Below are 26,378 nucleotides of genomic sequence, written 5' to 3'. Positions count from 1 at the left end.
GATCTCATTGTCGTTATGTTTAAGCTTTAAAGATTGTGGTGATTAATATACTATGAATGTAGTACTGATTTTTTTTTCTTCTCCTGTTTTGTTTTTCAGATACACGAGTTGTCATTTTCATGTATGAATTCCATGAAAAAATGCAGAAATAAAATCAAACTGGAACTGAAAAACTGAAACTGCGTTTCGTTTCTATTAGTTTTTTATCAGTCACTTGACATCAATCACATATACATGAGTTGTTATCAATTGAATACACATAAGTTTTTTTGCCAATAAAGTAATGAAAATATACTAGGCCTATGTAGCATTTTCTATCAAGTAATATCTTATTCAGTGCAATAACTTTGACGTGAATGATAACATTGTTTTGATGATGACAAAGAACATTTTAGTGATAATGATATTGGAACTCTGGCATACCGAACAACATTGGCTCTTCATAGTGCGTCACAAAAATGATGTCGCGATAACAGTGATCGGCCATTGATAATTAATTGCTGGATATTCTTACTGTATTATCAATTTCTCAAAGCTTCAGAACATTGTCATATACAAGAGTGATTTGTGAATGTCAAGCGTCAAATTAAGCGATTTGGAAAACCGCACTGCTGCTGCGGAAAGTAACATAAATTCTGCTGGTTGTATGCGATGTGATTATGATTTCCTTTTCGACTTATTTTACATACGAGAGACGTACTGAATATATAGTATTGAAATTTAGAGCAAGTTTAGAAATGCATGTAACGCAGTTTCAAACAAAAGGAAAATATATTGGCAATGAAGAGTAGCATTCGTAATGTGAACCTATACACGTATATAATGTATAAGAACTGACACAAGATGTGGAAGGTGCACGACGATGTGTCTATGTTATCAAACAAGAATTGAAGATTTGGTTTTTTGGTGTTGTTGCTAAGAAGAACTAATTAAATTGCTGATGATTTCTTATGAATAATTCTCTGGAGGGATTGAAATTAACAGACAGAAAGAAAATAGGAGAAAGCGGAATATAGATGAAGGCCATTACGCACATGGACACACACATTCACAATCGCATACATCATTCAACGATAATTCTATGCATGGGCTTCCAAACTTAAACCAAGCAAGAAACCACATAATCTCATGTATATATGAATGTATATTCCCTACATACTATATTATTTATCATTATGAGATATATATATATAGATACATCCATGCATTAATTCATACGTACATAGATGATAGAACCAGAAAAGCAATTAATTCATTAGTGAGCAGCAAAACAACGTTTGCATGACGCTCCATCTCACCGGTGCATCCGGCGGTGAGATGTGACGATGTGACCGGTGAGTGTGACTCGTAAAAGCACATCACCTCACCACTCAAAAACACCACCGCGGTGGTGTTTTTGAGTGGTGAGGTGATGTGCTTTTACGAGTCACACTCAAAGTGAGTAAAAGATGCTAAAATTTGTTTCTGAATCAGATGTAAACATATGTGTCAGCTAACCTGGGTGTAGACAGAATCATCACGATGGTCGCCAGGAACGCCAACGAAAAACGAAAACAACAGACGCACCCGACGCGTTAAAACAGGAACTTTACAGCGTGTGGAGCGTAGACCACGCAGACAGGGCAGGCGGGCAGGTCTTTAACATCTCTGGCTAATTGGTGTTGGCGGGACGCTGGATATTTTATTTTTGCAAGACGTTTCGATCACGAGAATCAAATAGCTTATATGATTAGCACTGTGGAATTGATCCAAACTATCTCCCAGCTCCGATCTGATATTCTCGGGCAATAAACGGTTTCGAGACTTACCGCATTGTGTGTAGGTGTTTCTTTAGGCCTGATGGTCCTTCAAACCGGCGCTAACAAACATCACAAGTTAATCACCAGTCAACATCACAAGTCAATGAAACCACATCATCAGCGAGGGAGTATATGGTTGAATGTGTGCGTATGTTTGTGTATTTGTTTGTTTGCGTGTGTGTGTGTGTGTGTGTGTGTGTGTGTGTGTGTGTGTGTGTGTGTGTGTGTGTGTGTGTGTATGTGTGTGTGTGGTTCATGGTACATTCCAGAATGGGTTGATTTATGAATGATTTGAATGAAATCAAGAAGATATCATTGAAAAATAAAAAAGTGTGTGTGTGTGTGTGTGTGTGTGTGTGTGTGTGTGTGTGGAAAATGACCCTTCACAAGTAAATGTCCGATTGGCCTATTTTCTCCATTTCATGATCATGACACGAGCACATGTTTTTATAAGGCATGCATGGTGCTAATTTTATGGATGTTGTTTTGCGAAGTGTCTTTAAAACTATTATTTTGGATTGACGTGTTATTTCATTTTTCTTGCATGAGGAATGTAATATTCACAGAGACCGAAAAAAACCACCTGAAAATTGCTTCTTTCTTTTTTGACAAACTGGATGACAATTAAAATTGATGCAAACGGGCGGGGGGGGGGGTGTATTTGAATCATGATTATAAGAAGGAGTATGCATACAATGTATATGAATTTCCTATGTTATTTCATCAATGTTCAAGGAGCATTGACACATAAACAAACAAACAGACTGAGTAATCCGACGAAGAGCTTTACCCCAAAAGGATGTGATTACTCACACTGTCATACGAAAGCCGATTTCGGAGTTATGCGTAATATGGCAGTTTCCCATTATGAGGATATCCATAATCATTATCATTTTTTTCATTTAGTTTCCGATTTGTTGGTTGCGCATTGTCGTTGATTATCTGCTGGGTTGTGATATCGAAGGTTAGTAACTACTTTGTCTGATTGCTTACTAGTACTTTGTAATTATTTTTTTCTTCTTCTTCCTGTATAATTATGTCTGCATGTGCCAAACACACACACAAAAGTCATTCTCAAAACGAGTCTTATAAATGGGTGTGTATGTGTGCGTGTGTGTACAAGTCATATAAAGAGAAGAATAAACGTGCGTAAAGTATTTCTTATATATGAATTATGTTATATAATATCTTATATCACATTATAGTATATTGTATTTTTTTATATTAGATCATATTATATCATATTATGTTATATCATATTATGTTATATTATATTAAGAATGAAAACTAATGGTATGGCAACGATGTCATTTCTCAACGTTATATACTTGTCGCTTAATCCTGTTCATTCCATTGGTGTTTTTAGTGAGCACAGTAAAATCAAACGCACGAAATGATACAGTGGCGGATCCAGAGGGGGGCGCAACCGTCGCACGCCCCCCCCCCTTTATTTTTTGTTAAAAACAAAAGAAATAAAAAGAAAAAAATGAAATGAAACCCGGAAGTGGCACCAGAAATATTAGTCACCCCCCCCCCCCCCCCCCCCCCTTTAGAGAATTCCTGGATCCGCCCCTGTGATAGAAGCATCATCAAACCAAACAAGACCAGACAAAAACGACAAAGAAAAAGAGAGTTCTGGAATATCCAAATATCCCATGTTTTCGAGAAAAGGTGATAGTGATTTACAACGATATAATAGAGTGTACGTTAGGTGACCATGCCATTAGCTATCAACTCTACACTCTACAAGAAAACGTTATAACCATAGTAATTTTGGTCAACGATTTGACGACGACTACGTATATCTTCAAATTTATGAAAGGAAATTCAGCGGAGACGTGCGTACAGGTCAATGTAAAATTTATGAGGTGAAGATATCAATCCCTCTGATTTGCATATAACAGTCACGTGGTTGTGGCGGTGCGGTGGAATGGATTGTGGGACATGTTTTTCTATTAAATAAGGGCCTAAAGTATCAAGGTATAGTTTATTATTATATTTTTACAGCAATACAATCCAGTTTGCCTGCAGAAGAATTTTTTTGTGTGTGTGTGTACGTCGAGACAAGCATCGGGGATATTATAAAGGAAAAAAAAAAAACACCCAGCAACAACAAAGAAAGCCAGCATTAGTATACCGATGTATAAGACAATGTAAAATACAACCAAACGAGATTCTCGGCGTTACGGTCTATGTGTTGTTGGTCTTTTTAAAAATCTATTTATTTACTACACAGAAGATCAAGGTCCGTTTCGTGTATATCCAGTATTTGAAGAGATCGGATGCAGATTCGTTTTGCGAGGGGAGCACTAATGGAAAGAAGGGTACCTCTTGTCTTTATCTACACTTGACCAAATTGTACGATCTCGATTACATGCGTGCGTATGCCTATACATGTACACGGTTATGACCTTATGTGTAACACAACATGTGCATCACATCGGATCAAAAGGAGAGTAAAGGCGGTAAGCACGTGTTCTTATGATATCGAGTCATGTATGTAAACAATGCACGTCAGAATCATAAATTGTTTAACCTTGGTGATACTGTTCTTGTTTTGTTATCAACGAGCTCAGTCAACACACTCTAGATAAACTGACATAATGCTCATTTGTGTATGTTATTCAAGCATGATGTATCCTTATAAAGTACGGTCATGCTTACACCTGTCAATGTTCAATGTTGTAAAGCCTGACTGCTGTGGTGAACCTATACTTCTCCATGTTCTCTGTCACTGAATTGTTTTAGTGCTAAATAACTTAAGGGACGCCTTACTTTGAAGGGGGGGGGGAGGGAATAGCTTTTTACCCTTTGATATCATTTCGTTATATTCTCCTTTCCGCCTGACACAAAGCGCACAGAGATGTAGGCCTAATTTCCGTCAGCATCAGAGTCAACGTGGTGTATTGTACAAATTATTAGGCGGAGACAAAGAAATTTCTGTAAGATCACAGAGTTTTAAAAATGCCTATGTCTTCAAACTGAATTAATTGTTGGAGTGTTTTTATCATATATTGTATTGTTTTACAATCACATAAAATCACAAAATTTACAAATCTTTATCAGTCATTGTGAAAAAGATAAAAGAATCATATAGGCCTACAGCTTGTGACAAGAACCATTCATTACACACACACACACACACATATATATATATATATATATATATGTATATATATATATATATATATATATATATATATATATATATATTCTATGTTTATATTCATATATCATATGTGTATGATTTATTTATCATGGACGAAGAGAACCACCATGATCAAAAAATGTCGAGGAGGAGAGCACAGCTCCCTCGAATACTCCTTGTCCCATAGCGCACAGAGGGAAGGGCTTCACTTAAGTTATACTGTTTCTTCCAAACAATCGAGTTTTACTCCAACTCTAATTACAAACAAAAATACTCATATGATTTATCATCCTAAATCAAACTTGTGTATGGAGCCTGAACCAAACCAAAGATACCCGACAATGAGAGAAAAAAAAATCATAAAATGAGAAAAATTGTTTGATTGAATTGGCGGGAGGAGAAGAGAAGAGTTTCCCGAATGTTCAATATATTTATAGATGAATGTATAATGTACCTTGTAAAGAATGACACACCATGTAGACTCTCCTCGCTGTACTTTGGCGCTCTGCTGTAAGACCACTTTGTAGACCACTTTGGACGTGTTTGAACATGTTGGATGAGATCCTTTCCTTCGCCAGCCGCTATGTAGTGGATGGTGAATGTGAACTTAGGGAACCGCATAAGTGTCGCCGAGAAGTCGCGCTAATAGTCCTCGCCTTCTCGACCTTTTTAGTCCGGCCAAGTTGGCGATCTTTTAAATCGCATATTCTCCTATCCTTTGTTGCGAGAAAGTGAGCAGGCGGGATTTTGGATCTTGTCATTTTGACATATTGGCCCGAATTCACGAAGGTGGTTCAAATGAAACCATGGTTTAAACCATGGACAAAAACCACGGAGCGCTAAATGTCGCATGGAATATTTCGTTACGAAATCAGTCATTTCGTCGATGAAATGATTATTTTGTAACGAAATGACAAAATTTTGTAACTAAATGAACATTTCGTCCACGAAATGATAATTTCGTTAACGAAACGGTCATTTTGTCGACGAAATGACCAATTTCGTAACGAAATATTCCGTGCGACACGTGGCGCTCCATGGTTTTTGTCCTTGGTTTAAACCATGGTTTCATTTGTACCACCTTCGTGAATTCGGGCCAATGGGTGCGAAGAGGCGACAAGGCAAGAAATGATGTGAGATCTCGTCAACTCGAGATTTGGGGGTCGAGAAGGCGGGAAAGAAAATGTTTGATCTTTTCTTCTCAACCTTTTTGTGTCCATGGAGACGAGATTTCGTCATCTCGTCTTCTTGAGTCCGAAAAATGCGAGAAGGTGAGATTCGAGATCCCGTCTTGCCCGATCGAAGATCACTGGAATGGAATGTCCATGTTTCAGTAAACACGAATCAAGCAGATGACTACAGACACGCAGACAAGCATTCAGTGGTTTGTGAGAAATGAAATTGTCCAGCGTACATCAGTGCTGAGCTTTGAATATTGACAAGGGTATAGAATCTCATTCGGCCTTCGATCCAGAATTTGATGATCAATAGTATCAAAGTCTTCAGACAGATCGAGTATGACCGATGAGGTATAGCAACTAGTATCTAACCGACTAGTACCTAATTGGTTTTACTATAATCATGCCTTCTTGCTTGTCAATGCTGCACAGGATATCGTCCTTTGAGGAACTGTGACATTGTAGATAAGACGTTGAACTTTCAATCGGAGGACCCGACTTCGAATCCCGTCCAGTGCTTACGTCCTTGGACAAGATGATTTTACCCATCACGTCTCTCTCGACCCAGGTGTATAAATGGGTACCTGGCATCGATGGGGTAATAATAATATGACAGGGCCCTCTGTTAGAGCAGTGGCAACACTTAATAGGCTACCCTGGACAAAGACGACCGTATTATTTTCATTATTGTTATTGTAATTGTTATCATTTCTATTATTAGTGTTATCATTATTATCATCATCATCATCATCCTCATCATCATCATCCTTATCATCATCCTCGTTATCAGCATTATCTTGATCTTTAGAAGGGCTGTTTCGCAGCTATGGTCACTTTTATCTGCAGACAGAAGAGGCTCATAAAGTTGAGAGTCATCCATTTATTGGAGGAATTGGATGCGAAATTGGAAACTATCTGTAATTCGTGAAAATGTCTTTGTCAAGCATCAAAGAGTGAGGATTTCTTCAATGCCGGAATCGCAATGACTTGTTTCATTTTCAAGATTATGATAATGAAATCTACTCTGTGGATTAACGAAGAATGCTGAAACTTGTCCAGTAATGACATTATTGATACACTCATGCTGGTAACTGTATAACATACTAAACTCCATTTTGGAAATGACGAAAATAGTCTGTGTAACAGCAGGAAGAATGGTATAGTGTACTCTATACAAGATTTAAAAAGGGGGAAGTGGGATAAGGTAGAGATGTGTTATATATAGATATGTACTGCAGGCGAATTCCGCTCCATCTAAGCAAAATTGGATGAAGTAGAGAAAGACGAGCATTTCTTCAAATCGTGTGATATAAAAGAAAGTTATGAAATTCAAAATCGTACACGTTTCTAGTGATATAGATCACATAGCTATCATCACCGTAACAGCTATAACTACCCCTTTAAAAGTCACCATTGCGAAATGTTTTTCGATACTGGAATGGTTCCATGGAAAAGTTGGAATTTCTTTGAATTTGAGCCCTCGACAGAAAGGGGGATTTTTCCAAGGTTTGTGTGAAATGCAATAGGAAACTTGTAAGGCCGTCGATCGAGTTAAGTCAACTTGAATGCGACTAGGATTTGCACGGTAACTTGGTCATATGCCAACAACGCATTCGCGAGGTGACTGTAGAAAAGGCAGCCTTATATAATTCATGCAGGACCTATGTGCTGAGTTTAGTTTGATGTGATGATTAAAAAATTTTTGTACCCCTAGTCCTAGTCAAAGTGACGTACCAATCACATTTCATTTCACTTCATTTATTTGTTTCCATATCCAAATAATACAAGATAATTGCAAAGTTTACATCAGCTCAAGTCTTCGGATGAGGAAGCATGACCCATTGTATTCAATCTGTCACATTATATTGCTTTCGTCTACATACAACTTTGGCCTTTATTGTTTATAGAGCAAAGTTTCCATGTTGTTTAAAGGTTTTCTCACGGTTGTGAAAGTGTACATTAGAAATATTTCTTGTATTATATCGCACAGACAATGAAGAGAGGTTGTGAAATACAAGCTAATGTCATCTCGAGGTTTTCGTCTGCCACTTGTCCATTTGTTGGGATTTTTTTTTCCTTTGGAGTTATGAGTATGGTATCTTATTGTCCAATACAAAACCTGTCAGTGTGAAGATTGTTAGTTTAGAAATAGGATACAAATCTCATTTCCTCTTATGCTCGCTTGGCTTTCCTTCCTCATTTCAAAACTATGAAAAACGAAACAAGAAAAAAAAAGAGGAAAGAGAGTTATTAGAGAGTGTCATTAAAATGTTTTACATTGTACCAGTTTGAGACCGTAGCCACAGGAAAAGAAATCTAAGGAATGAAAACCGCACCACACCAACAATATTCTTATTTCATGTTTTATTAGAATCTATAAAAAAAAAAATCAGAGTGACTCTCAAAAGTACCAGAACAATCCACTCTTTATTGACTTAGCCACTATCCCTTTTGGTTTAAAGGATAATTCCGGACCGGTTAAATGTAAGTCTGAAAAGAAAGAGTACAATCTTATGAGGACAACAGTGAAAATTTGATCAAAATCATCGGATAAAGATTAGGGAAGTTATTAAATTGTGTTTTCAGTTTTGCTCATTGTTGCAAAACAGTTCTCGAACAGTATGAATATTCAACTGAATGAGCTGACGACGTCATCACTACACAATGTTCCATTGTTCGTGTACAAATAAAAAACTGACGAAAAAAAGCTATTTACTGCTATAAAAGTGTACAACAAAATCTTGTTTCTGGCTGAATAACTTCGAAATAATGATAAGTTGGATTGATTAAGACTTTAGACTGGAGCATAATTGCGTTTGAGCAAAACATGAGAAATTCCAGGATCTTGTGTACAAGCTATATTGCAAGGTTTGAGGAGATGACGACATCAACTAACTCATATGCAGAATATCATATTGACTGTTCAAGAAGTGTTTTGTAAAAATTAGCTAAACTTCATTTTCATAGTATAACTTCCTTGATTTCTATCCGATTTTGATCATACTTTTGCGGTTGTGCTCATAGAATTTTACTCTTTTTATCAGACTAACTTTTCCTTTCCCGGCCCAGAATTTCCCGTTGAACATGAATTACTTGGTACGTGTATCTGATATCGAGCTAGTTTAAAACTCTCAAGAAGATGTCGCGCCCCCATTGTCTGGAATATGAAATATTGAAAACCAACCGTTTCTTATGTAGTCTAATAATATGTCTTCACTCGCTCTGACCGGAAATATGAAAGCTTCATAACTAAGGTTAAAATAACGAATGTATAAACTACGTGAAGGTTGGAGTATTCGAAATATTGCCGTTCATTCGGAGGGCGCAAACGCGTGTGGTCTCTCGCAAAGTTTGACGTAAAATGGAGATTGTTTGTTCTGTCATAACTACATCAAAATTGCGATAACAGGGCTTATCTCGTCCAACGTTTGCACTACAAAGCAAAGCAACGTGCGCGTCTCAAGTGGCCGGGGGGGGGGGGGGGAGGGGGGGAGGAGCGGGGGGAGGGGCGGATGAGAAATAAATTCCATGTGTAAAGTCTTTATATTTCTTTATGGACTGCACCATACACTCGTCATAATTACGTTCACGATTTTCGGAAATGAGGAAGTATGTCGAATGTATGCAGTTCTTGCCAAACTTTGACTCATTCTTTCCTCACTGTAGGATGTGCAGTTACCAATCGTTCATTAGTAAGGGAGCGGCCAGAAATGGTCAATTCTCAGAAGCAAAAACGCAACCAGAACCAGACGATAAAAACGTTAATATCCATTTCTTGGCGCGCAAAATAAAGATACTTCCTCTGTTCCGAGTTACCCTCAATCATCGTTACACAATCTTCTCTGTATTGAAAATTAACAAGTAATGTGTTTTCTTTTACTTGTTCTAAACTGTTATAGACATCAGCCGGGAAATTTAAGATTTAAAAAATAAAATGAACACTCTCAATTTTTCATAAAAATGCGACAGATGCCTGAAGTGTGATTGCCAGGTGACTTTTATGTCGACATTTTTATCTGCATTTTATTGATCGATTTCGTACTCATTCATATCTGTCTACAGTCATGACAGTGTCAAGAGAGTTTTGTGATGACAAGTGACGCTGTCACGTGACTGATACTATCATGTGACTGACACTGTCATGTGACTGCCACTGCATCTTGATAATAATGACGACAAAAGACTTAAGTTATTATTGTTACTACAATGATTTCACTGTTGTTAATACTATGATAAGGATAATCATGAAGAATGATGATAACAGTAATAACAGTTAACAACAACAATAATGAAAATTATAATTATAATAACCATAACTACAATATTACCGTTTACATTAAGGGTGACGTGCTCAAAGTGTTATGTGTTCATAATATTCATTTTTACAATCCTCTGGCAACGCCACATTAATTAGGCCTACTTTAGATTAATTCATCTATTTACATTAAAAAAAAAATCTATTCCTTGCATCTTAAGCCTTAAGTAATATCACTTTAAATTTTGGAGCTTGTAATATCAAATATCGTGCCGTGTCAAAAATAAATTTGATTTGTTTGCTATTGTTAATCATTCTTAGAAAAAAAAAAGATCAATTTAGCATAATCGCGTTGTTGTTTGATGAGTGCGTGCAATTCAGCGAGGGTCCGGGGTTCGAATTGTGTTAAGTGCCTATGTCCTTGTATACAAGATGTTTTATCCACTGCTTGTTTATCATAACGACAGAGCCCTCTGGTATTAAAGAGCAGTTGTAACACTAACGAGGCTACCCTGGCTATATAGAAGACCATACTATTATATCATTATACAACTGCGATAACTAAAAATAAACATTCGATATTCCATGAAATTATCATTACAGGAAAGATTGATCAGTCAGAGTTAAGTAACATGTCCAAGAGTCCATCAAGCTTTATTCGTGCTTGTCCTGCAAAAGGCTTTTGATTGGTAGGTACGTGCAAAGTGGCGTTTCTGCATGTGAACCAATCATTTGCATTTGCATCGATGCAACATTATTTATAGTAGGGAGGTGGAATGAGATCTCCCTGTACAAAGTCTTCGAGCCTGACAGCACGGATTAGCCTAAATTCCTATGCCTGTTCTTCCTCCATAGGTGTGCTCAAGTATTGGTCACGTGAAAAGAACTTGTCACACCTAAGTGTCACATATCTGCCTTTATTTCTACAGCTCTTCAGCTGAGCTGACCTACGTGCAGTGGAGGTACATTCCGTCTGTGCAGGGAGGTGGTGTCACTGCAGACTTCAGCCGATCGTTTGCGTAGTTTTCCACGCACACGGATGATAACCCGTGGATGTTGAGTGAGAGCAAGATCCACGGACTTTGGACCATAATGTATGCAGACGGAATGAAAGAATATATCATAATCGGTTCGTCACCTGTCAAACTATTTACCACATTACTGACGTCATATTTGTTTAGGTAAAGAGTGTTTTATCTCACGTTGCTCTCTACTTTGACTCTCCCATATTTTGGCTAGTGGAGAGTAGGGGTGACTGTATTCCCACGTCAGTAGGGCACCTGTTGGGCTACTAGAATTGCTCAGGCGAGTGACGTCACTTCCGGAAAGAGCACACTACCGGGTACGTCCACGTTGTGCAAAGCGTTATGGGTCCGTAACTTTCAGAAAATCAGATTCATGAAAATGAAAGGGCTATAGTTCGCATTACAAAGTAAGACTGTTCCTTAAATGAGAGATTCATTCTCAAGGACAGTGAGATCTCGAAGCTGAGCCCCTCAAACATTGGGGAAAAAAAAGCGTGGAAAAGTTTTGAAATTTGCCCCTGGCTGATCCAATCTCCTAGGGTCCAATCAAGTTCATAAAAATGGTTGGAAGACAGCATTGGGGAAGTTCAAAGTGAGTCAGTGGAAATGTAAACAGTAGAAACTGTTTATGATGTGAAATGCGCTGCTGTGATTGGCTGATTGGCTGCTTCCGATTTCTTTCCTACGACCAATCACATCTCGACATTTTTTTAAAGGGCGTGACGGGGAAATCACCGACAGGGGCAACTGATTAGAACTTTCAATAGGGCAAACATTGACCAGTTCTAAGCATCCAATTTTGATGTCTCGATTATTAAGTCTTCGATGCTTCATCTATCCCTAAGATTTGGACAAAAATTAAAATCATCTCAAACATGAAAGCAGCAAAATCCCAGGTAACATATTCTATCCTCCCCTTGTTTGTTTGTTTCATTTAGAAGTGGCTTTTTAGTCTGTTCAAATCCCAAATACACGATTGTAACTGTAATGAACTTAATTGAACCACCATTCCAAGTCTGTAATGCTGTTGGCCAATACGTCAAGACAAAGTCCAGCACGAGTTTCTAGAGGGGGTGGGGGGGGGGGGGGGTTACTCGTGCTTCTGACATTTTATCATGAATTGATGCTTCTCTCTCGTTTTTTCCTGCTCATTGATGAAATTCTTTCGAAACTTCACGGTTTCCGAATGGTTTCTAACCAATTCGAACTTGATATTTACGCATGCGCCTTACACAGCAAACACCAGTGCATGTAACCGGCTTCAATATGTATGCATTACATACAATCACAGTACATACACTATGTTTGATAAGAAAAACATTCCTTATATTGAAGTCGACAGCGTTATATGTTATCGTTTTATCGGAAGCTCAATCGCTAATACGAAAATGATTTTGTTTTGCTGTTATTCCCCGTTTGACTCAGTGTGAAATCTCCCGGGTCCAAATGACTAGCGTGAAAGGGATATTGGACAGAAAGCACCGTGTTCGATCTCTACATGCTGCGAGTATCCTTCATGGGTAACAGGGGCGGATCCAGGAATTCCGTAAAGGGGGGGGGGGGGCGGCTTTACAAAAATTAAAGGGGGCACACACACCCCATTTTTTAAATTCTTTTTTTTTTGTTTTAATTAAAAAAAATAATAAATAAATAAAGAGGGGGCGCGCGCCCGATGCGCCCCCCTGAGTCTGGATCAGCCACAGCTATGGGTAAGATATCTTAGCCAGACAAGACATGATGTGCTCACAATGTCTCTCTTTATCAAAGTGATCAAATATGAATCTGACAATATCGTGGGAGGAGGGGGGGGGGGGGGGAGTAGTCACAAGCAGGCAGAACCCACTCGAAAAGCAGTGCCATATCTCTGCAACACTTCGAAAATAAGTACATATCATAGTCTTTCCGTTTCGTGCTTATCTAGATATTTCAGGCTCCAAGCTGAGAAAAAAAGTATCTTCTTGGTGGTCATCTCAATAGGACAGGCCAAAACAAAAAGTTAAAAAGCAGAAACAACTTGTAAGGACGATTATCATAAGTGCCACACGAATTAAGATGGGCCTTCTGACTCATCAGAATCCGATACTTGGCAGCATGGATCGATGTGTACTATTGTGTAGTCATTGGTCTCTGTCCCGAGTTCCACATGGATATTTTCATAATAAGAGATAGCAGAGAGAAATAATGCGATGTTCCACCAATATGAATTCTTTTTATTGACGAAACATAATACCAAGCTTGATTGTCAAAATTCAATCGATGAATAGTTTGTGACACAAGAATGTAAAAAAAGACATCCCAAAATAGATTAAAACAAATACCAAAGAAAATCATTAAAGTACATAAGTTATTATAAGTATAAGACATAAACACGCGGATTATTTCGCTTATTCCCGCAACTAGTGTCGCAGAGACCCAAGCAGGTTCGATTATTCAACTTGATTACTAAATTTATATCATGAACATTCAGATTAGTTTAGTCCGTATCATTTTACAAATTCTATACAAAAACAGATTAAAATCAGATAGATTATGGGTTTAATATACGCTTATATAATATACGATATATATGGCATAGAAAGCTCAATACTGCATTGCTACAAAATACTTCGCCGAACTTGAAGCAAGTGTTAGTACTCAAGGACTTTCCTAGCTGCGAGGAATTCCCATAAAGTGATGTACGGTACAGTCTGCAAGACAGTATATAGTAAAATAAATAATGTCTACCTCAAGTGTTATCGATACAAGATACTGTGCTAGAGTAACAGTGGTCATTGCCAGGATTTGAACTTGTGCAAAACCCTAATTTTTGGGAAGAGGGAGGGGTTGGCCCTTGATTTTGAACCTTGACCCAACCACGAGTACTACCCCTGACACCTTACCCTCATCCTTCATGAATGTGAACAAAATAATGATTCACATTATCCTATCATACCTATGTCGAGTTTCTAACAACCTGAAATATAGGCCTAAATAGTTTGATAAATGAAATAATCTTTATCCCTAGGTTTTAATCAACTTATCCCCAGAGTATTAGGGAATATATCATCATCCCTGCAAAAATGGAGAGCCAAGAATAAAATCATGATTTCTCAGTCTATAAAGTCACCTGCCAGTAAAATAAGAATCCAGACCTACGAGCAATATCTTTTGCGACCCACTCGTCATCACCTTGACAAGAGATGGCGCTCCAGTAGTTTATTTCTCGCGTCAATATTGGGTGATACATTTTTCTGTCCTTACCGAAGAGGTTGTATACTCTGATAATGTAACCTCACTTAACTTATTAAATTGATCGGTGTGCCAACAAATGCCAGCTCGCCTAACCGATTCAACTCATGAAGTGAGCGTGTGTGTGTGTGTGTGTGTGTGTGTGTGTGTGTATTTGTGCGAGGCTGTTTGTGGGTGTTCTTGTGTCTGTGTATGTACATCTGTTGGTGAAAAAAGGCAATAAATCTATACTGGAGGATGTAAGCGTAAATGTCTGAATGTCATAAATTATTAATATTCAGTAAATTTCATCTGTAAGTATCTATTTTGTAGACTTTTCGAGAATTCTGAATATCAGAAATTCTAGGCATAGTGATATTTTTTTTATCTTTAACGTAATATCGCTATCGCAATTTAGAACATCCGCACACCACTTTTAAACACTGATTTCCTTCTTTCCCAAATATTGTCACAATATACATAATGTAATGTCCATAATATGATTTTATTGACGTAAAACCTGCCCAGAGACTCCAACCCCAAGCACCTTCTGATCTGGAGATTCTCCCGCCCGAAACCCCAAGCAAACGGGAGACTCCAAGTTGATGTGTGCGAAGCGCGAAGTTCCTAGGGTTCTAGATGTTCTCTGGTGCTATCTAAGGCTTATTTTTTCAACATACGATAGCAATAAGTAAGAAATCCTTTCCACCGGGAGACACAGAGCCAGGGCGGGAGAAATCAAATCTCCAGCGGGAGAACGGGAGATTTTGCAAAAATGGGTTTTCGGCGGGAGATCTCCCGTCGAAAACGGGAGAGTTGGAGTCTCTGCCTGCCCTTTCTCACATGCACAACCACAAACTCAGCTAGGGATAATTCCGTCGGTTGGGTATCAATTTTCGAGAGGGGCGACGACGCCAAGTCAAGGTGCTGAAAGACTAAAACGCAGTGAAGGAAGAAACCCTGTCTTATAGCTTCTTAGAAAGAAAATGCTTCTTCCTGTGGTGTAAAAAGAAAGTGGGCACAGAAGTGAGGCAAATGTAATGTGCTTGTGTTTTTATCCTATATTGTAATTCCAAGATTCTCGTTACTTCACAGGACTTGAAGAAAAGGTCATTAGACTTTGAAGGGCATGGATAATATCACCTAAAGAAGGCGGTTTCATCTGTTACTTCGGTGACAAAACGGAAGTTGATGTAAAATCATGAGTCATACTATTCACAAGAATCTTTGAAAGAGATTAATTTGACTTTTTAAGACGATACACAGAAGAGGTCTGACACTTCTTACTAATCTCTCATAAAAGTAATATCCAGGGGTTTTTTTCGTCGGATGAACTTGCTTTCATTCGTCGTCAGGCTGTGCATTCCTGAAATGAAGAAACATAGAACGCTAATGTGAATAAAACTCTTTGGAAAGTGTATTTCGATTTGTCAGCATATTCTGACTTGAAATACAGTTGAAGAGAAACACTGAACACTAATTGAACTCCCTTGTTTAATATTTGTAAGTTGGAGTGCAGTTCCCCAGTATTTGGCTTTAATGAATTGCGAAGTATCATACAAACAAAATATTCAAACCTTTTTATGAAACCAGTAGAAACAGGAAAGTTGTGGAATTTTAATGTTTCGCAAATACTCTATGTAGCAGAGGTAATAACGTCACGAACTCGCAACTTTTCCACTGGTTTTTGCACTAAACTGTCACAAGAATAATGTTCTTGATTGACGATTTAGAAATTACATGCATGGCTTTTGCAGCACACACAAAAAAAAAAGATAAGAAGGATGCAAGCTGTCTGTTTGATTTTTATGTCCAAAAAAAGTAAATGAGAAAAGATTTGTGTGCAGCTCAACGGATAAGTTGTGAAGCTGCAACCTCACTACGTAATCTAATATAGTTGCCATTAATATTACATTTTGTGGCGTTATTCCAAAGCTTTGTTATTCCGAATGCTCGCTTGTATAGGCCCCTAAGTACTTTCTTTTTGTCGTTGTATTCAAACCTTCGAAATAACGAACCTTATTCATTTTCGGGTAAACGAGCCATCGGAATAACGCAACAAGTGTTGGAAAAAAATAACCCTATTTCATTTTTGGATTAACGAACATCGAAGCAAAGGGAATTTGTGTGTTTCAGAATAACAAATCTTTGGAACAACGAACATTACACGAATCCATCAGCGCGACACGCACTACACGCGTTAAAACGTAAGATGGCGCGATCCTGGCAGAGAATATGTCGGTCCGCGATTTAGACTGAGCTCGCGCCATCACAAGTCACACTGCTTAGATAAATAGATAAAAACATTATATAGAAATAGTCAATAATCTGGATAAAATTTTACCCAGTGTCGGCTGGTTTCTGGCAGGGAGCACCTGGCTTGACAACAGCTGCAGGAAAATATGACACGTAGGTCATCACACTCAGCTCATCCACGTTTGGGTTTGTTATTTCTTCAGGCGTAATTACCTTTGTAATGTCATAGATAATATAACGGTTATAGTAAGTTAGTTGTACTATAGCAATCAGTCATAGATTTATCAGTTTAGAAGCTTTTGAACATTTTGAGACCAAAAAGAACGATTAGATATGGACAACAAAGGGTCCCAATAATATATCGTGGTATAGTGGACAAGAAGACAGGTCTGAGGTTCCAGCATAAAACAACGTCCCTCTCGACCCATGTACATACAAAAATGGGTATCAGGTACCTGACAATACTGGGCCTTGTTTCATAAAGCTGTTCGTAAAGTTACGAACAACTTACGAGCGACTGGTGATCAGTTCTGATGTGCTACACTTATCAGAATTTCCATAATTCAGCACAAGAACTGATCACCAGTCGCTCGTAAGTCGTTCGTAACTTTACGAACAGCTTTATGAAACACCCCCTGGAAGTATAATAATGGCAGGGCGCCCTTTGATATGGGGAACTTTGTTAACACTGAATAGGCTACCATGGGTAGATAAGATTATATCATAATAATCATTACTCTATCTTACGATGCTACAAAACACAAAACGGAGTAAACAGAATATATAAAAACAAAATTACAGTAAAAACATACAGCATATAAAATCACAGCATTATGATGTGTAGAACTTAACGGATAATGGATTTACGTACCTGCGGAACACCTAACCAGCTCTCGGCCAGTTTCATTGCCTCAGTGGCATTTTGGAGCTTATTGCCTGGGTCCCACTTCTGCCAGTCCGGGCAGAGACCTAGAGATGCATACAAGGACCACGAAACTGATTATCAACACATTTTTTTTTTCTTCTGACAAACTGTTACAAGCTACTGAAACCCGTGCATCTGATTGGCTGAGAGCAAAATTTTGTCTGACGAATTTGTCGGACAAAACGCTTCATGAAGTGCCCCCAGAACGATATCAAAGAGACCACTTTACCGTGCAAAAGTAACCCAGCCCCCCCCCCCAGGAATTTTTTTTTTTTTAATTTCATTTTAAAGTTTGATTTCTTGTCAACAAAGAAGGCATAAATGTTCGTTTTATCAAACGACTTTCTTGTTCTAAGAGATCTTTGAACTGGAGTTGGTGCTGAACAAGATGAAACTGTATTTTTTAAAGGCAGCTCTCGAGGCTATTCAGTTTGTCCAAACTACTTTTGAAGAAGACATCTTATGTCAGAACTTGATTTATAGATTCTGACTATAAGCCTAAGCTAAAATGAAAGAGAAACAAAAACCCCAGAAAATTTCACAAAATGAAACGCAATTACTTGATTGTGCTTTAACCTTACAGCATTCTCCTGGTTCTGTTAGAATATTTCCCCCTATACGATACACGACAAAAGTGTTCACACAAGCATGGACCTTTTCATGACACAAGCCAGGTCTATATATTTGCATACAGAGACATACTGAATGGGGCTCTAGGACTACACCAAGCTAACCAGCATATACGGATTTTCACGATTAAAACAAAAAAGAAGAAAAAGCTACTCAATGTCCTTTGAGAATTCTTCCACGTTCACGAAACACATCATCCAGACATTTTGGGTGATGTTTGATTCCAACATAATCTATCTGTCTATGTCTGCTCAAATAAACAGCATCTGTAAATCTGTTGGATATCAGCCTCGTGATATAGGTTTTATTCGTAATTACTTCACTCGATCTGTTATGGAAAAGATTGTACATGTTCAATGTTTGATCTCATCTTGCTGAGATTTCGACAACGCCCTTCTGCCTCACAGGCAGCTGTCACAACTGCAAAAGGTCCAAAATCCCGCAACTAGAACTATTACTCTTACACCAAAATACTCCCATATTACTCCTGTACGTAAGTCACTCCACTGGTTACCTGTTCAATACTGCATTCAATTTAAACTGCTACTTCTTGTTTTACATTGCTTCAATAGATCTGCTTCCAAGTGCATTACTTCTTCATTTCCGCAGCACACTTCAAGATTACTTTGTTCTTGTATAACACATGTCTCTTCATTGTTCCCAAAACAAAAACCATGTTAGGTGACAGGACTTTTGTTTACACCGGATCCTCTCTATGGAACAAGTTTCCTTTATATATTATCAGCATTATCTCCTCAGTTGATTCTTTTAAGACCGTACTAAAAAAAACCCAACTGTTCAATTTAGGATATTACTCCATTTTCTTTTTGTTTTCTTTCTTTCTCTCTTCATGCTGATGAATTTTTCGTCCCTTTTGAGCACTCAGACAGAGCCGGTTCAGGTGCATTACAAATACTCCATTATTATTATCAATATTGTCATTATCATCATTCGTAGTAGTAGAAGTATTAGTATTAGTAGTATTAGTATTAATACTATTACATCGTATTTAATTATTTTTATTATTGTTATCATTATCATCGTCATCATCATCATCATCATCATCATCATCATCATCATCATTATTTTTCATTGTTATCGTCACCCCCTTGTGGAAACAGTAGATTAGATCACGTGATTTTGGTACGGTTTTGTATACTCTTTACCCGATACACTTCTCTCTTACCGGGTGCCACAGCATCCACCAAGGCTCCAAGGGCCAGTCCGTTGTTCCAGTCTTTGTGAAAGTTCTGGAGAGGTTTGCTGGATATCTTACTCTTAACCCAGTTGAGTAACGCAACCTTGGGTGTGATACCTTTGTCCTCTCCACTATCGCCCATCATCGGAAGGGAGATCTGATACTTCAGGATGAGGGTCCATATCAATCCCAGTATCAACTTGAGGTTGCCTTTGAGGATATCTGAAGCGTCTGTTGATAAGACAAAGCGATAACGAGGGAGAGAGGATGTGTTTGTGTTAGTGTTAGTGTTTGCGTGTATCTGTGTGTATGTGTGTGCGTAATATGTGTGTGTTTGTACAGACACACGAAGAGAGAGATGATCTCAAAGATCACAACGATAATACCGTATGTCGGTGTCAGTACTTTATCTTCCCGAGCGGTGTGCCAGTACATCGGAGAGCAATAGTTATACTAAAGGATGCACTAATAGATATTATTTACCTGTTTATACGGATTTATAGTATCAAAACAGCATGAAAGTGAGAAAACCTAGATCCAGGTATACTATGCTATCGCCACAAGTCTTTCTCTGTTCGCAGTTGCAGCAACTGAAACCCCTTGCCAGACAGCATGATATAGAGCATAAGTGTAAATCAGTTCAAAACTATCCTCGAGAACAGCCATTCCCTATAAAGTAAAACCCCATCCATCTGCATATCAGAGGAATGGTGAGACTGGGAAGGGAGGGGGGGGGGGGAGATGAGCAACGCTTTATGTCTCTACTTCCAAGTAAATCCAAGTAAAGTAAGTTAATGAAGTCTACAAGGAAAAAAGGTATACTACTGGTTAGATTACCTATGTTGACAAGCTTGATTTTTTGATCTTCTATGAACTTGAGGGCTATTGCACAGTTCTCGATCTTTTGCGGACGGAACGTCGGTGACTTGTTAAACCGACTGATCTCCTTCTTAGCAAGCACCTCCAGCAGGGTAAGAAGCAGAAGACCGTCGCAAAGATCCGTCTCGAGATTGTAAATAAATAGCCCCAGATCATCGACAGTTTTTAAGTGCTCGTTGCACCATCGCGTGAAAGTATTTTGTTGGATTCTCTTCCACTCGGCGTCGACAGCGGTGGGATCGCTAGGAAGGCCTAGTTCTGCCATGAGGACGGTGTGAGTCTCTCGTGTACGTCGACCGCTGATCACAAACCCGGTATATTAGCCGGACAAACTGAATTTTACTGAGCGCAGTGTATGACGGTGCTGTGCACTGCCCTAGCTTGGTTCTGCCATAATTATCAATTAAAAGCTGTACTTCTTTAACGTGGTGAACAGGTATACCATACTCTCAGTTCGCTGCAGACTTCACGTGAGCGCACATTGATAAATAAAATGACAGAAGCAACAGAGTCTTTTCGAGGTCAGCTGACACGCCGAAATGGATTTCAACAATGCACAATCCTCGACTTGCGTTTACATTCATTCTGCAATTTCTGTCGTTTAAGCTTAAGGCCATTGTCTGCCTAGCACTCGCGGAGTTGGATCAGGGAGCTCTCACCTTCCTGGTTGGATCCACACTCAGGATTTTTGACTGCCAGAGTCTGACGCGTATAAGATACTTTGAAGATATTTATGCGCAAATCTAACGCATAATTTTGTCCTTGTAGCTCTTTTTCCTTGACAATTTCACTTCCATTCCATTCCAAGATCATGATCACATACTTTTAATGACTGAATAAGCCAGTTCCTAATTAGCTCGTGTACACATTGGTACAAAATTAAAAGACCTTTCTTTTTGCTCACTGGTTGGACGGGTGTCTAATTCGTTTTCAAAGCGGCATAATGCATTAAAGCTTGCCCGACGTAACAATTTATGGAATTCGCGAAGAAAGAATGAACTTGCGTTTAGACCAGGTGACCAGAATAGTCCGACAGTTGACATTTTAGTAGGCATCTATTTCATTGTTTTGTACCGATGAAATAACAACCGGTTTTTTTTTATATTGCCAAATACCAGGCTTACCGTCAGATGGATGCGCTGGCAAACATCACTTAGATAAGGATCACATGAATAATCATCACATCACAGATACTTATCTCAGTGAATTAAAGGACAAGTTCACCTTCATAAACATAAGGATTGAGAAAATGCAACAATATTAGTAGAACACATCAGTGAAAGTTTGAGGAAAATTGGACAATCGATGCAAAAGTTATGAATTTTTTAAATTTTTGCGTTGGAACCGCTGGATGAGGAGACTACTACAGCTTGTGAGTCATATGCGTACAACAGTATAAAGAAAATGTAAAAGAAAATTCAACATATTTTCACTTTTTTCGCATAATAAAAGAGCAATTGACTTGCCTCTTTCTAAAGGCAGGGGGAATAATATTACCCATAACATTTGTCGGTAACGAGTCAGGGGAATGTGTACTTTTTTCAAAAGATGGAATTTTGTGAAATTCTCTTTATATTTTCCTTATATTGTTGTACGCATGTGACATCTAAGTTATTCATACACTGCAGTAGTCTTCTCATCCAGCGGGTACTGCACAAAAACTTCAAAAATTCATAACTTTTGAACGGATTGTCTGATTTTCCTCAAACTTTCAATGATGTGTTCTACTAATATTGCTACATTCTCTCAATCCTTATGTTTATGAAGGTGAACTTGTCCTTTAACAAACCAACATGCCTGTTGGTGCAAATGACCTTTTTTCTGCTCATAGGCAAAGTGGAATTACGAACTGGTCTACGCCATCGATATATCAATGATCTATACACAGAAAGAGCGCGTCATGTACTAAGTACAGTATCTATATGAATTATGCTTGCCCGACTTGTACGTGTGCAATATTTGCAAGTTTAATATTGGTATGCTGCCCTCTATAGACATTTGTCAATACAGAACCTACAAATCCGGGAGCCATTTTTTGAGAACGGGAGCCTTCGTATCACGAGACGTCTTTTCTTATTTCAAACTCAAATTCTAATAAATGAAATCATTTTGTAGCCTTAATTCTACTTTATATTTGTTTTAAATTTCGAAGTTTGAAAAAAATAAACTGATACCTTTATATAGAAATAATTTTGAGTGCAAAAAGCACACAAACACTTTCTCTTTTTTCAGTGGTCAGATTTTGAGTGCAGCGGTCAGTGGTTAATACACCATCAAATATTATGTAACTATAAATATCTACCAAAAGGTGATTAAACAAAATGTAAGAAAAGCAATACCAGTAATAAGGAATGTAATAGGCAGTGTACTATGGGGAAAACTGTCATATTATAAAGATATACAAACATTGCTGTGTAATACATTATTTAGATCGTGTTTTACCAGTCGACTTAATAAGGTGAAGGTATGACTTTCCTTAAAAATGTTGAAAATGTCTAAGTCTATAGCACCCGAGTTTGTTTGCTCACCTGGTAATCATGTGGTTTATCGGGGCAAAAAAGAACTGGTACTGGCCTTATTCATTATATGAAAGCACGATGGAGAACATTATGTCCCGCATTATGCATGGGACTGGATCGCTTTCACAAACATCGCACTCTTGGGTATCAACTTCTTGAAATCAGAAAGCTTTGTTTTTGTTAAGAAATACGCTCCAAAGACGTTTTCAAAGAGTGGTAATAGCAAGATAATTCTGCAGAAATAATGTGAGAAGCGAGAAACTCATACCTGAGGTTTTCTTGAAATAAAAATGTGTTTTCGTTAAGAAATATAAGCTCCAAAGACGTTTTCAAAGAGTGGTATCATGGCAAGATAATTCTGCAGAAATAATGTGAGAAGCGAAAAACTCATACCTGAGTTTTGCTTGAAATCAGAAAATTTTGTTTTCGCTCATGAAATAAGCTCCAAAGACGTTTTCTAAGAGTGGTAATGACAATATAACTCTGCAGAAATAATCATACCTGAGTATGAGTGCCTGCAATGACAAAGCGTATTGATAGGCGAGGAGAGGGCAGAGGAATAGAATGATGCCTTAAGGAACCTATAGTTCATAGAAAAAAAAAACATAGTTGGGAAGGGAATAAAACGTTTGGTGATGGGACGGGAATGAAGTACTCGCCTTCTTGCCTTTTAAAGCCCCTTGTCGCCAGTTTGACTCAGTTTAAATAAGCAACATCCGCCCTTGCTTTCAAGTTACTGCGACTTGCGCATGTTCCGTTCATAGCTTTAGCTTGCTGTTAATGAAATGCCCTGCCATGCTGCACGGATGAATCACTTTGTCTCGAAACAATCCAGAGTTGAAATTTATTTCACCATTGTTCCTTCGCAGAGAATGTTGTTAAAGCCACTGTTTACCATTGGGAGCAGTGATTTTAAAAATGTTCGAGTTATCACATTTTTTGATGCATATGCGTATCTACGTCGGTTGTATCACAAAACATCCCACCAAATAAAAATTTTGCAATAAAGCCTAAAATATGAGGAGATATTATTTTTTCCACTTAACCATAACTGTAGACCGTTTAGTCAAGAAACAGTTTTATCACAACTTTGTTCACATTTTGTATAAATTAACAATACTTAACATTGACTATATTTATTAACTTTTTTACACTGGTTGTTTCTATCCCTAACTCACATTGTAGAACTATTTTGAAGAAGTAAAGCTGGGTTTTTGTTTTATCTGCAAAGGTAAATAATGCCTTTAATGGAGGCTCAATGCGCTACATTCAGGTGGCATATTTTCTCCTCCTCCTCCTCCTCCTCCTCCTCCTCCTTCTTTTTCTTTTTCTTTTTCTTCTTCTTCTTCTTCTTCTTCTCCTTCTTTTCCTTTTCCTTTTTCGTTTTCTGTTTTTAGAGGGAGAGGAAAAGAGTAGATATAACTTTAATAACCGTGATGACGATTTGAATATTTACCCGTATTTTGTTAAAATTAAATCAAAACCGATTCAATACCGAGATGAAACGTCTCGTGTAGTCAAAAAAATCTATGACATGGATGATAATCAGGCGAAAAGACCGATTGAAAAGAAAAATTGGGACCTCAGACATTGCTCAGGTTGAATTTGATAGGAGACTAGAATCACAGCAACAGAACGATGACAGTGAAATAATATGAATCTTATCTTTTTTCATGATGCCTTACAGGTTTCCTGGAAAAGTGACATCAGTCTTAATCAATGTTATGTAAGTTATATGAGGCAATGATGTCATCTTCTAAAAATAGTGATTAATATCATCAGACAATCATTTACCAATACTTTGGATATGTTGGAAGCTAACGTTAACGTTACCGAATCATTATCTGCTATATATCATGTAGATAACCGTTTGGAGAAATAGGCCAATGTGATTTTTTTTTCTCTCTCTCTTTTTTTTAGAACATCTACAACTTTCCTACTTTTAATCAAGTGTCGATGAAACTGTCAATGCTATTTGACTTAATGAGTCAAATTGAACATTAGGCCAAATTTCAAAAATGCCAGTTGCACAATCTAACTTGTTCTTCACAGTTTTGCATGAGTATCTGTCAAACTAGTATGATATCCATAATTCCATCTTTTCTTTCCATCCTTAATATTTGGCGGCAATACATTGTTTGTGATCAATATGATCTTTACATAGTATATAGGAGTCCTATATCTAAGCTCTGCTTAGGGCAGTGTGGTCTCCAACATCACTTGCTTTGCTCCGAATAAAATTCATTCTAACATTCTAGTGGGATGAAAATTACCAAGCGATTGTCTTTGTATTGTTTGCAGTTTTTAACTTAGCGCTGGAAATGAAGAATTTACCTATCAAATACGAATAATGACTGGCATTATATAAACGTGGTTGAATTACGGAAAGATGATAGAAGCAACCGTTGAGAGATACGGGTAGGTGAGTATTTAGCAAGAAGGGAGGGAATACTGTATGTCAGAATAGATATTCCATTTAAGTCTATAAACGCTACATGCTGTATAATATATCTGTAGGCATAGCAGCTTTGTTTTTTGTTTGTTTTGTTTTGTTTTGTTTTGTTTTGTTTTGTTTTTTTGTCTTCTCGTATCTCACCGGTCCGCACAACACTGGGATTGTTTGTACTGCTAGAGTATTCCAGCGCGCCTCGATGCAGGGGTGTGCCCCCATGACACTCGCTGAGATGCGATGACTCACCGCCTAAAAGCCGCAAGGTGAATTACAGGTGTAGGCCTTATACTCTTCATCTGTATTATTTTGTTTTAATTTTTATCTATACATTATGCCTCGTTCATGTGAGATTCAACAGTCATTCAAGTCCACGTGTATCCATTTCAATTCCCTTATGATTACATTGTACTTGTATTTACTTTACGTTTTCATGACTGTAAACATCTATGCACTATCAGAGAGCGAAATCAGAACAAAATATTGCGTCATAATCCCTCTCATAGACGATGATATGAAAAAAAGCGGGTTAGTAGTCACGGCAAGAGATACAGTAGCTGTATACTTTAGCATCTGTACACGTTTTGCGGGTGATGCCCTCATGAACATATCGAAAACAAATTCATAAAGATACATACACAAAGAGAAAGAGAGAGAGGGGAGGGGGGGGGGGGAGGTAACTCATACTCAGACGTAAATGAGGTTAGATCCAAAACGTAGTGAAACGGATTTTTGTTTTGTTTTCTGGATTTTGGAACCATTGCCGCCAGTGCAGAATAAATTACTACAGCTCGTTTGCACTTGCGCACAAGAGTTGTGAACATTTATTTTATCTTTGTTGTTGTTGCTGTTGTTGTTCTGAACACCGGCAACGCAAGGAATACAACACACATACATATTTATCTGTTTG

At 38.0% G+C, this 26,378-nt stretch overlaps 1 protein-coding gene across 1 annotated transcript; it reads right to left on the bottom strand.

The window, feature by feature from the left end:
- Positions 1-16,952: 16,952 nt before the first annotated feature.
- Positions 16,953-20,765, bottom strand: LOC139740901 (filamin-A-like). The gene is made up of 4 exons (XM_071651486.1): positions 20,459-20,765; positions 19,610-19,852; positions 17,740-17,837; positions 16,953-17,081 (listed from the first exon to the last, which is right to left on the bottom strand). Exons 1-4 carry the CDS (start codon positions 20,763-20,765, stop codon positions 16,953-16,955), a joined length of 777 nt encoding a protein of 258 aa, XP_071507587.1.
- Positions 20,766-26,378: the final 5,613 nt, after the last annotated feature.

The sequence above is a fragment of the Diadema antillarum genome, unplaced genomic scaffold, assembly GCF_040938485.1.
Source record: "Diadema antillarum isolate AM-2024a unplaced genomic scaffold, OU_Dant_1.0 seq00000889_RagTag, whole genome shotgun sequence".
Classification (NCBI taxonomy): Eukaryota; Metazoa; Echinodermata; class Echinoidea; order Diadematoida; family Diadematidae; genus Diadema; species Diadema antillarum.
Note: the sequence above shows the minus strand (reverse complement) of the source record. Positions and strands in the feature narration are given on the sequence as shown.

What these genes read in the sequence shown, in the direction of transcription:
- LOC139740901 (XM_071651486.1), bottom strand. Translation starts at nt 20,765, where the DNA reads ATGGCAGAACTAGGCCTTCCTAGCGATCCCACCGCTGTCGACGCCGAG. An exon ending in AATCAAGCTTGTCAACATAG is followed by an intron (nt 19,853 to 20,458) that starts GTAATCTAACCA and finishes TCTTATCAACAG; the next exon opens with ACGCTTCAGATATCCTCAAA. An exon ending in GGTGGATGCTGTGGCACCCG is followed by an intron (nt 17,838 to 19,609) that starts GTAAGAGAGAAG and finishes ATGCATCTCTAG; the next exon opens with GTCTCTGCCCGGACTGGCAG.